The sequence below is a fragment of the Anabrus simplex genome, chromosome 14 (genome assembly GCF_040414725.1).
Source record: "Anabrus simplex isolate iqAnaSimp1 chromosome 14, ASM4041472v1, whole genome shotgun sequence".
In the NCBI taxonomy this organism is placed as follows: Eukaryota; Metazoa; Arthropoda; class Insecta; order Orthoptera; family Tettigoniidae; genus Anabrus; species Anabrus simplex.
Genome location: NC_090278.1, coordinates 90,240,134 through 90,252,974, shown reverse-complemented (window position 1 = coordinate 90,252,974; position 12,841 = coordinate 90,240,134). Strand labels below are relative to the sequence as shown.

The 12,841-nt window shown below is 39.0% G+C and overlaps 1 protein-coding gene across 1 annotated transcript; it reads right to left on the bottom strand.

Annotated features, from left to right (window-relative positions):
- Positions 1-422: 422 nt before the first annotated feature.
- LOC136885698 (amine oxidase [flavin-containing]) lies at positions 423-12,366 on the bottom strand. The gene is made up of 9 exons (XM_067158417.2): positions 12,268-12,366; positions 9,894-10,126; positions 9,555-9,754; positions 8,073-8,275; positions 6,685-6,812; positions 6,017-6,137; positions 3,794-4,002; positions 3,043-3,255; positions 423-2,360 (listed from the first exon to the last, which is right to left on the bottom strand). The coding sequence occupies exons 1-9, from the start codon at positions 12,320-12,322 to the stop codon at positions 2,154-2,156; spliced, it is 1,569 nt and encodes a 522-aa protein (XP_067014518.2). The 5' UTR covers positions 12,323-12,366; the 3' UTR covers positions 423-2,153.
- Between the last annotated feature and the right edge of the window lie 475 nt (positions 12,367-12,841).

Genomic DNA, 12,841 nt, shown 5'->3' with positions numbered 1-12,841 from the left:
TAAACCACCTGCCCCCTTGAGTTTATAAAATAATTTATGGTTAGTTTCTTCCTCCTTTCATTTTTAACTTAACTTGATGAAAAATGTATCATTTCTGATAAGGGGCCAATTATGTTGGAATTACACGTTAACAGAGACAGAAACATGGAAAGGTACACATAATGGGATAAACTTAATGACAGCTCAGTGCATGAAAAGTAAATAATAGGAAAGGAGACAAGGATAAATATAAGGACAATCTTTGTCTAATAATAATGTCATATATTTTGCAGAAATAAATAATCTTTTATTCCAAATTGTGTCAGTACACTTGAACAAGATTGAGAGCCATACAACTGTACAAAAATTACAACTAATCAGTCTTGTCAAGAGTAATACCGAAACAGGGACAGTAACATTACAAAAATAAATAAAACATAGACTTCTTATCAAGTGGGTAACATTAACGCTTTTCTTGCTAGGTATAATTAATATTTACATACAAACACACTTATAGGTATCTAAAGGATAAACATATTCTAACTTTAGTAAGATCAGCCTTGTGTCACATTGTTCTTGGAATGGGGTGAAACCATTCCTTTCTACAAAGGGATAATCAGATAATACAGAACTTTGAAATATTAAAACCATGAAGAGTCATTGGTGTAAAGAGAGTCCAACTGACTTAATTGTCTTTCTCTTCTTATTTCATATGAAACAATTTCAGTTTTATATTACAATTACATGAAAGTAGTCTTAATATTGAATGGTAGTTTATTGCATTTAGGAAACAGAATTTGATGTGTTCGCACATCATGATACACCAAACATTACTGACCTGGTGTTAGTTCTATTTGTTTTGCCTCCTCAGTATATCAACCAGCAATATTTAAAGAGAAATATCTTATTAAATTAATAGCCAGGACAATATTACTGGTATTCATCTTTTTTTTTTCTTCTCCCTGGTTGCAATTTATGCCGGCTTCTCCTGAGTATCAATCAGAGTTGGCTCTTCCGATCCAAAGAGAGTATTCCCTCTGCTACTGTATCTAGGCCACTGGGATGTCCTTCCTTAAAGCAGTTTCAGCAGTTTGCCACCATTATGTTCCTTGGTGCTGAGAGCTATCGGTACAGGATGATCTTCATCACGTTGTTTGACAGAGATGTCTGTCCTCCAGTTTCTCAGCAGTGGTGGTGATACTAAACAAACCTTGCACACTCTGTTGGTCAGAGTAATGCCCGCAGATCACCGCAGCTTTGACATCTCTGTGGTATGCTTCTTCTGCCTTGCCCAACATTTGGAGCTATACGTGAGGGCAGGTCTGATGATCATCTCATAGCTTTGTAGATATCCGTCTGTCATTCAAGACACCTGTCAGCAATTGGCTTTCATTCAGCCAACAATGATGAGGTGCTTGACACCATTGTTGATTGTGGCATCAGCGATAATGACAGAGCCTGTCTGTTATCATCAGTGATTCACTGGCTAGGAAGACAGTGTTGTGTGAATCAAACTGCTATGGCTCTGCAAAGTTGATGATTCTCAGTGTGTTTCTCTCCTGCAATGGTCTTCTTCCTTCTATGGCTGCGTCGACTTCTTCACTTGATTTGCTAACAAGAATGATATTCACGTATGGTAGGGTACATGGTAGATCTGGCATCAGCTGCTCTGTCAAGTAGTTAATGACAATGTCAAACAGAACTGGACTCGCTGCTGATCTCTGGTACACTGTCTTCAACAGGGATACATTCAGACACACTTGAACCAGCTTTAGAGGGATGAACATTCATATCATGAATCAGCCTCACATACTCCTCAAGGACATTTTCATGTCACAGTGCTGCCTTGATAGGAGTTCCTTGTGTTCTACATAGTGCTTCTCCATCAACATCACGAGGTACCGTGATATCATTGGTATTTTTGATTAACAATAATTTAGATTGGAATGTTAAAATACTCACGGATCAGTAAGTCTTAAGAAGGAAGGATAACAATTTCTATTGAGAGAAGAAATGTTTTCGATCCTTGGAATTGGACTAATACAGACAGAAGTACAGGTGTTAGTGTGAACAAGTTGTCTGAGGTGCCTGGACATTGTATTTGTGATGACAGAAGGATTGTGCTGTTCGGTGAAGCAAATAGGATGTGAACAAATCAGAGTTGCCCATCCATTTTACTCGAGGAATGGCTCAGTTTGGAACAGGAGAAATGTGGATGTGATGGCAATGCCAGCTGTGACGACAGCAGCAAGATGCCTGATGTTAGGTCGCACAAAGTCGAGGACCGGTATAAGGAGAGAGCTGCTTAACTGTACACGTTCAGGTTCGTCGTGCCTTAGGTGCCTTTCCGTACTGCAGACTTTACCAGCTGCTTGCAGAACCTGGAAGAAGATATTAGACCTTTGTAGAGATCGAAATGTTAGAAACTCGTCTTCTTAAAACAATAATGAAGTTGTGTATGGAGAAAGACAGCAACACGTAACAAGATAAACATAATGATAGGTCAATGCAGTAAGAAGAAGCAACAGAGAGAGTGGAGAAAATGCTAAACATGAAAACACAAAAAGACAAAGGTAATTTCAACATTTTCATACACTGCCATCTTTGATTAGATAGGCTCTGACTGCATCAAGACCAGTTCTTCTACCTCCATTTATTCTCAGCCCTCGATGAACTCTTTCCTGCTCCATCAGGAGGGTGGATTCCAACACTTGTTGATAGGCAGTCTTGACAGATTTTTAGTCTTCACACAGGAAGTATAGGATAAGAAGAAATACAGGTAAATGGAGCAAAATAGAAAAGGTATAAGATATAGTAAAAACCTAGGAATACATTCCATATCAAGACTGGAGATCTGTCAAGATGGCCCCTCATGAGTGTTGCTGTTCTCCTTCGCGACAAAGCTGGAAGGAAATGAATGTAGAAGGTACTATCATTAATTAGGAGAGACCCCCATCTATTTGTAGACGTAGAGATTGTCCTTTTGTATTTCCATGTTTGCACTTGTCTCCTGTTTCTTATACATATTATGCATTTATATCGATTAGTTTCAAATATTTGTACCTCATTTGCTGCCCTTTGTCCTGCCTCCACAGCCCCGCTCATGTATCCCGTCCACTCCATTGCTGTCTCCGTGCCTGCTAGGAATATCCGCTTTCCGATGGGAGCCCTCAGCGCAGGGCCGTACCTTGAGAGAGAGCCGGGAGGGTAATAACAGGTGTAGCAACCTCCAATGTACTGCTCTTGACTCCACAGTTTGTCTACGTAATGTGCTGGCTGAAAACATACGAGAGAATTTTCACTCATACATCTTATTTTAATCATGTTGTGCTGACTCTCATGAATGAAAATCTTTAATGACAGACTGAATTTCATTAAAGATTTTTATGGTAGAATGAATTATTCTAATGGCATTCAGACCAAGTTGTCAACATAGACCAGACAGCTTACTATATTTCCACCCAATTGAACCGCTCCCTGCTATTTTACACTTTTCATTAAATGATCTACGTTAACTATGAAAAATAGCCTCATTATAGTGTTGTGGAGTCCTCTTTTAGCTGCTTGTTACGACAGACATTGCATATTGTGGATGTATCCTTAGAGAACTAAAGGGAGACCAAGGCAACAATAGTTAGCCTCTGTTTTAATCCTTTAAAAAACAAGTTTTAGAACTAATTGAGGTAACTGAGCTAGTTACAAATATAGTAATGTGGAGGTGCTTAGTTAATTCACAGAGACTTGCAGACTGTACACTGAAGGGCTAATGAAGATGTACCATTATGTGTGATAGAGTAAAAAACTTAAAACTTACCACAAGAGCCTCTTCACTTTTGTAGAACCTGGCTAGTGACAAACAGACAGCTTTCTTCCGCCCCTCGGTATCAAATTTGGACAACTTGATGGCATGATCTCCGTAGACGAAACAGATGACTCCTGCTAGTCTGACGCCGGGCTTCAGGTCTTCTGTTACGTGATTGACTATCTCGATTCCATCATAACATGTCACGAAACCGTTGTAGCCTGCAAGGAAATTGATCTTAAGTTGGACACATTACAAATATGATAACAAGAAGATAATTAGACACACTATAGGTAGCTTTTCTTTTTTATAAATAATGTTTACAAATCCTGGCAACTATTTCAAGTTATGAATCTCATTATTGGTCCGTATTGAGCGACAATATATTTTTACTTAAAACTTGTATAGTTTTATTCAACATTAAAAAAGCTTTACGTTGTTACCTTTAAAGAAAGTGACATTTAAAGAATTTGTATTCAATCAACTTTGAAATAATATGCCCTTTGAACATTAAATACTACAGAATTAAACTAGTCAATGCCTTTTAATAAGATATAAACGTAACAATTGGTTTTATTTAATTTTTAATCAAGTGTAAACTCATGTTCTTATCAGAATAATTATAGGCATTATTCATTGTGACACCCAAATTCGACAATATTCCAATGGGAGCACTTGTGACTTCAAGATTATGTATTCAGTCAACCAAGGAATAACATACCAGTGGACAGTAAAGACTGCACAATTAACCAGCCAAAGTCTTTCAAAAAATTATAAACATAGCAATTTGGTTTTAATCAATGCTTATTTTTAACAGAATAAGTGTACTTATTATCACTGTTTTGCATACTCCACCAGCCGTAATGATCAAAAACTAGTCAGATGTCAACATAAAACAGAAAGTTATACAAAACATATTTCCAACTTCCAAGTCAGCATTTAATTTTAAATGTTTTATAAGAATACAAATACCCAGGATCCTGGATATTTTGATTCATTGAGTTAAGAAACATGGCTGATGATGCCCAGGTAAGGTAAGGGTTATTCTGCCCGAAGGCAGGTCCGAACCTCTGCAGAGGTGTTCCTGAGCCGGAGTTTATGTGCGGTAGGGTGGCCAGTTCCTTTCCGCTTCTCCATTCCCTTCCCCCCCCACCAACAGCGCGTGACAACCCATCCAACTCCTGAGCACGCCCAATGTTGCTTAACTTCGGAGAACTCACGGGATCCGCTGTTTCAACACGGCTACGGCCGTTGGCGATGATGCCCAAAATATGGGCAAAACATGTCCAACAATAAAATACTAACAATGTAAAGTTTTTTAATGTTGAATAAAAACTATGTTGTATTGAAAAGGTGGATATTACAAAAAAAAAGTTTAAGTAAAAATATCCTGGCAACTAGCCTTTCAATTGTCCATTCCACTCCTGATACTATTATTAATGTATGTTGGTTTTATTCAAATATTGAACAACAACAGAATGAAGTTTTATATAGTATAAGTATTCAGTACCAGCCACTCAGTGGGGAATTTAAACCCACAGGGCAGTAATTTAAATGCTTCTTGTAAGCCCTTTATGCAGCATGTTAGAAAATTGAACTAGTAGTTCTAGAAACTTAAAAAAAATATTGTATATATGTAAATAAAGTATTCTAGCAGAATTTAATGGTATAATATCTGGTACCTATTTTCAAACTTTAACTTGTACCCTGATTTTGGGAAATAATAATAATAATAATAATAATAATAATAATAATAATAATAATAATAATAAAAATGAGATGACCTATCTGCATGAGAAAGAAAAACATTCCAGGTTCTTATAGATAAATGGTGCCTAAACAAATCAAGGTGCCAGAATTGCGTCTTGCAGGAGTTCTTAGTTCTAAAACTAAACAGCCTCCTTCAAGGTCATATGCATGCTGCATGGGACTAATGGGAAGAAAAAATGTTCCTTTATCATGCGTGGTCAGTCTTCTACCCTTGCGACAAAATATACAGCCCAAATATAAATGCAATTTGTTTGCACTAGCACTTTAACACCCATGAAGGTATGTTAATGCCTTAACTGGTCTACGGTACTGAATGTGTTAAAATCAGTTGAGTTAAGGAGTTCACATCTTCATACTTTTATATAACTAGATGTGTTACTTTCCATTACATTAATATAGATTGCATCTGTTAAATATTTAATACTGTCAGTGTCAACAGGCTGCTCTAATTTGACAGAGACGTACCTTTCTCGATCCAGAAGGGGTGATCGTAGAAGACCAAGCACTTCATGACTAAGCCCATGGGAATCCTTTGTAAAAGACTATTTCTCAGTGGAGGTAATGGAGGATCAAAATGCATCTTCAGCTGTAATCATAAAAATAAAAAAAGAATTGTAGTGAGTGATAACCCTCAACAAGATGAGCGCAGTAAAAAGGACTACTACAATGTCCCAAGGTAGAACTTGAGCACAGATCTGCCAGTATTATATTATTTCAAAGGGTAAATCATATAAAACTTACCTCTTGTTACTCGTAGTAAAGTGATGTGTTCATTGCCAAGGTTAGGTACCGGTAATATACTTGCACCAACTGGATATCACTGGATGAAATTTATGAATTTTGGCAATTTTGGCATCACGTCCAGAAATTAATATAGATTGATGTGATTATCGAATCTGGCCCATTTCTGGACAGGCTCTTTAGAATGTACCCCTGACCATTTAGACCAATTGAATGTCATTAGGAGACATATCATTAACTACTGTTTATATCAGATAATTGTGCCACTAGCAACAAAAGAGCATTGATCCGTGATAGTCTGCAGCTGTCTTGGCTGGCAGATCTATACTCGAGTTCTACCAAGTTGCAGTCGTCTTTCTGGTCTTGCCAGATGGAAGAAGAATATAATTTACCTGTGTTGGTGGAGGAACAGCCAAGATGGCATACTGTCCTCTAAAGACCTTGCCTCCTAGGGTGCGAACAGTCACTCCTTGGTCTGTGTACTGTACATAGACTACAGGGTCACCCAGATGAACTCGACCTGGAAAAGTAAAGTGTTTGAGTACCTCTGACCTTATAGACAAATCAAACCTCACAGTTAAATACTTGAAAGTTAAAAGTCATTTCATAAATCATGGCAGCTATTGAACATATAGGAGCACAGTATGTACAGAATGGCCCACCTAATTATTTCACCTCAAATATCTTCTAACCACTTGAACAACAAAAGGCAGTTTTCATCTCACCTTATGCATTCTTCTGAAACACCATATTTGAAAAGCTGCTATTCTATTTCTTTCTGAGCTAGTTATCATCCATATTTCACCTCCATACAAAATTCTTCAAAAAGATCTTTCTAATCACTATATCAATGTTCAAAGTGAGCAAATTCCTTTTCTTAAGAAAGGCCTACTTTGCTTTTGCTAGTCTGAGTTTAAGTCCTCCTTATTTATGTCATTGTTAGTGTTTCTACTACCCAAGTAACAATATTCATCTACTTCCTTTAAGACTTTATTTCTTGATCTTACATTTCCTACATCATCTGCATTCATTTGACTGCACTGCATGACTTTTTTTTTTTTTTTGGATTTATTTACTTTCACATTGAACTCCGTCTCAAGGATTCTGTCCATACCGTTCAGCAATTTCTCCAGATCTTCAGCAGACTCAGATAAAATAACAGTATAATTCGCAAATCACAGGATTTTGATTTCCTGTCCTTGGATTGTGATTACTTTTCCAAATTCCTCTTTGATTTCCTTTACTGCCTGTTGTATATAAACACTGATACCGACGGGGGAGAGTGGGGGACAAACTGCAGCCTTGCCTCACTCCTTTCTGGATTGATGCTTCTTTTTCAAAGCCCTCTATTGTTATCACTGCAAACTGAATTTTATACAGACTGTAGATAATTCTTTGTTCTCGGTATCTGATTCCAATCGCCTTCAGAAGTAGTTGGGGTGAAAAACCCATGTCTACTGAATGCCACTAACTAACGGTGTCTGTGTCCGTTGATGGCTATTTTACCAGGTGTACTCCAAGATGGAAGTAAAGCAGTCTTATATGAATATTATAGTTCTCCATGACAGAAATTCTTTGTGGCCCTCCCCTTTCTTACATTCCTTCATTCTTTTATGTTTGAACCCCATCTTATTTATCTACTAATCTATGTTACGAGAATATGCTTATCTAGTTATACATCTTCTTAAAACAACAATCAACTGAGTGAATTGGCCATGCGGTTAAGGCCACGCAGCTGTGGGCTTGCATTCATGAGATAGTGCGTCCGAGTCCCACCCACCTCCAAGCTGCTTGGCCATCTTGATGCTGATTTGTTGTGTTCCTCCTTGAACTCGCCATTCTTGAGCACCGTCCTTGATGGCCCACAGACAGTCAATGCCGTGTCCTTGGCGCATGTACCACAGATAGAACAGCAGGGACAGCTCATGGGCGTCAGCTGTGTTGTTGATGTTGCACATGGAGGTGAGGAACTCAGCTGCATCCCTAGAAATGAAATATCACCTTGGTGAGAGTATACTTTTGCTTTTGTGTACAAAAATGTTATGGTATCGTCATTGTGGATCTGAGGTATTTGCTCTGTCTATCAAGAGCACGTGCTTTGTACTACAATGTAAAGATCATGAATGAGGGGTAAACCAAGTGAGTTGACTATGTAGTTCACTAGTTGTGTGCTTGCATTTGGGAGATATTCAAACCCTGCTGTTAGCAGCCCTGTAGAGGGTTTTCCCTTTTCACACCAGGTGAATGCCGGAGCTGTAGCTTAATTAAGACCATAGCTGCTGAATTTCCCATCCTGTCATCACCGTAAACCCTCAACACGTTAGTGCGACATTGGGCCACCAAAAAAAAAAAATTTTAATGAAAAAATGAAGGATAAAGATCCTTAGATTTTATGAGAAATTCCAGAGAACTGAAAAGTATCTGCACATTAGGCACTTTGTACAACACATTGTTCAAAATAAATTTGAATATGGAAGTGTTGTGTGGAATCCATGTTATGAATCATACACAAATGATATTGAAAAGGTTCAAAAGGAGTTTATTATAATTCCTTACCTCGAGAAGCATAGCTCTTAACAGAAGAGTCTCTTATAAGAACATACTCCACAAATTAAAATTCTCTGCTCTTGTTATTCAAAGAGAAGTTAATCAGCAAGCATTTCTATATGAACGAATAAGAGTGTTGCCAAAAGGTTGCTAACTTGGGTATAGGAAGATATGGGAGTAAGGAGAAGAGCCACTCATCTAGTAGGTATGTTTCATAAAGCAAACTTCATTTCTAAGTCTGTATTGTGAACCTTTACAATACCGAATTGAATTATTCCTTATCTTTTAAAAGAAAAAACAGTTTACCAATAATGTTATCCTGATAAGCAACAAATCAATTTGGTATTGGAAAGGTAGAATTTCCTAAAGAGGAACCATACATTGTTGGCGGTATGTTCCGAATTGTTAGTGGAGAGATCAGAATACTAAAAGGAAAGTGGAGAGATGGCGTGGAACGACATTAGTAGATGAATGCGCTTGAACTGGGTTTTTAGAAGTTGGAAAGATTGTAATATGAAGACAAACTTGGTACTCAAGAGGACAAATTGGGGCATATATTTGTTTATAGGAAGAGAAGTTAGTGACTGGAATAATTTACCAAGGGAAATAATTAATCAGTTTTAAGAAAAGACAATGTTGAAATAAATAACTTTGATTTGTGTGCAGACATGAAGTCTACATACAGTGCAATGGATCTTGAAGAAGGAGCACTTACTCTGTCCAGCAGTTGGAGACGATGAACTCCTGGACCGTCATCTGGTCCCACTCCCTGGCGCGGGGAGCTTCCCATGGACAATCTATTGGGATCTCTCTGCACATGCGATCCATACGGCGTGTCATCTCTTTAACTTCCCATGTGGCTAATGGGTTGCTCCACAAAGTGGGCCATTCTGAGCGGTATCGGAACTGTCGGCCCTGTAACAAACATAGACCGTAAATATCACACAACTTCATAGCGTAACTAGTATATGAAGAATTGGAGATGGCTCTTGTTGCCTCAATGTGCTCCTATTACTTGATTAGTCATTAGTATTCATGTTGCAGTTCCTCTCACCTTGCTATAATGCACTCGGTCTTTATCATTGAAGCACTCTATGGTCTTGATTCCCAGCTCGTCGATGAGCTTCACGATATGTTTTTGAGCAGAGCCCACGAAGCTGGCTCCCAGATCGGCCCAGCCATAGTCTGGCCCTGTCATGGTAAATGTTCGACCTCCCACTCGGTCGTTAGCCTCTAGGACTGCCACTTTCAGTCCTTGTTTACGTACTTCCCTTGCTGCAGTCAAACCTGTATCAACACAAACATGCATTATCTTCAGGCCCACTAATTGCCTAATTTAAATTGCTTGAAAAATGTGTTTACACAACAAATATTCCTCGAACAGATTTTCTCCTCAGACTTGCATCAAATAGAAACTTGTGAAAAAATATTACTTCACTAACGGTTTTTAAATTTTTAACATTACACTTTGTCGATTGTTGACTGGACCAACATCCTTGTCAGATCTTCTTCTTTTACCACTTTTCCCCACAACCTGGTGGTGTCGCGGGTGCGATTTGTATGACACGTGTGGATTTGGCCCTGTTTTACCTCAGGATGCCCTTCCCGACGCCAACTCTCTGTGGACGGATATATTCACTATTACGTGTTCCGGTGATGGTTGGTAGTGTAGGCTCAGTCGGGAATCGAACTCGGAGCTCTCTGAAGCGAAAGCTATAAAGCTAAACGTAAGGGAATATACTGCTCCCAAAAATATTTTGCCGTGAATAGGAATGCAAACATTGACATACCGGCACTGCAAATATATATATTTATAATGGCAAGTCGGCCATTTGATTCCGAAGATACTTCCAGGTACTTGAAGATATCTGTTTACATAAAGTTAAATGCATGAGCGTTCCTTTGCATCGCCAAGTGTGTCTGTAGAAGAAATAAATAAATAAATAAATAAAAAACAGCATAACACGTCGATAGATTTGATAGATCGACGCTTCACTTCAGAGCTTCGAAACATGGACGCTTTGCCGCTTCCAGGGTTAAAGGTAAGAAAAACTTAAGACGATCAAAAACCATCAGAAACTGTTGTTTCCGTAGCTTGTATTCAGTCACAAGCTATGTATTCTCGATCCTACAGGTCTCTGGACTGTGGTTCCTATTGTATGACGCTGTTCTGTCAATCCAGGAATTTCTTGCTTAGCAGCTTCCATAACCTCCCGAAACGTTGGCAGTTCGAATGCCGAGGAGATTGCTTTGAAGAAAACGGGAGCTAACCGATTGGTATTGTATTTTTATTTTGTACAATGTAATTTCCGGAACTTTCATGGTAAGGGGTTGTATGTTCCAGTTTTTTTAATTCCTATTACTGTCACCTACCCATAAATATTGAAGTACGGTAAAGTAGGTGAAAAACTATCCCATCCTTTTTTTTCTTAGATCCACTTTAAAAGGGATATATGTCAAGAAAATTAATGGGTTATTTAAGGAGCCCTTCTTTACGTTCCGGTTGACCTATCATCGAGCATCCAAGTGGAACTCACTGGGGCGATTTGTAAGGCTGGAATCATTTGGATAGTTGAATGCACACAACACAAAAACTTCAATCGCCCTTAGAAGTCACTTCACTTAGCCTAAATCAAACTTACGAACTGGGAATCATGAATAGGAGCCTAGCAGTGTTAAACCAGCTTGAAGGTTCCACAGGTTCCCCGTGTGGGTGGTAAGATAATTCCTGTCGTAAGAGGCGACTAAAAGGGGTAACCACCCGGCGACACTCAACATCGAAGCGTGGGTTGGTGACCATAGGTCCCCTAGCTGAGTTTAGCATTGTTGCCATTCATGTCTTTATTGGCCCTTTTCTTTCTTATGCCGATGTCTTCATTCTCCAAAGGATCGGGCCTCTTGTACCTTCATTTCTGATTATTGTCAAGAGAGGATGATTGCCCGGTTGTAGGCTTACTTCTCTTAAAAAATAACGGCCGGGCTGAGTGGCTCAGACGGTTGAGGCGCTGGCCTTCTGAGGCCAACCTCGCTCAATCCGCTGGTATTTGGAGGTGCTCAAATACGTCACAAAATTCCGGTACCTCGGTGTTTCGGGACGTATTATTATTATTAAAACAATAACCACCACTACTTCCTTGCTAGTCATGGCCCTTTCCGTCCTGTACTTTCCGAAAACCTAATCTGAGTTAGTACGACATGAAACTTCTGTTTTTAAAAATCGGTTCAGTCGGTTGGAACCGAACCCATGAACTAGTAATCATGATCCGCGGCGACAGCTAAGCTAAAGCAATGCCAAGACAAGCTTGGAAATTCCTCTGGTACTCCACGTGTTTCATAAACTGTGAGCCCCTTAGGTATTTATAGCTGTGTGTGTGTGGCTACTGTGTAGACAGAAGAATTGAGTGCCTACGATAAGAATACAGACTTACCACTGAGCCCTCCGCCGACCACAATGACATCTACTTGAGTAGCGACGCTGGCCATCTTCTTTAGTGGAGTTTCTGTGTTACTGTTTATCTCTGGAGAGTATTCAGAAATGTTTGATACATGTGAACAGTCGTTCTACCTTTATATACACTTTTTTATCTCGTGATCTTGACTGCTATGGAAAAAATAAAATAAAAAAAGGAAAACGCGTCGTTATCTATAAACTCTTACAACGTAACCTTTGTATGTATGCTCTTCTGGAAACATGAATGACGGAAACGTGCGCATAGAGTTTACAAGGGATTACGGAGGATTCCCTTTAATTCAAATAATGTCGGGAGTCTCTATGTCGGGACTAGAAAGAAATGTTTACATGCTGGTACTTGTAGCTGGGTTACCTCGACAGTATTAGTTTTACGAGGCTTTCATCTTTCGTTCATTTCCACGCCCATCCTGACGCTTCCCGGTTATTTTCCCCAGACCTCTTCCACCTTTTTCCTCTAATTAGTCGAATATATCGATATCCTCTGCCTGTTTCCCCCTGTGGATGGGGGTGCTAGAATAACATCCACAGTA

Excerpts from the sequence above, each read along its gene's own strand:
- LOC136885698 (XM_067158417.2), bottom strand. The coding sequence starts at position 12,322 with ATGGCCAGCGTCGCTACTCAAGTAGATGTCATTGTGGTCGGCGGAGGG. Across the intron at positions 10,127-12,267 it reads GGTCGGCGGAGGGCTCAGTG|GTTTGACTGCAGCAAGGGAA; the intron begins GTAAGTCTGTAT and ends GTGTTGATACAG. Across the intron at positions 2,361-3,042 it reads GACAAAGGGCAGCAAATGAG|GTTCTGCAAGCAGCTGGTAA; the intron begins GTACAAATATTT and ends ATCTTCTTCCAG.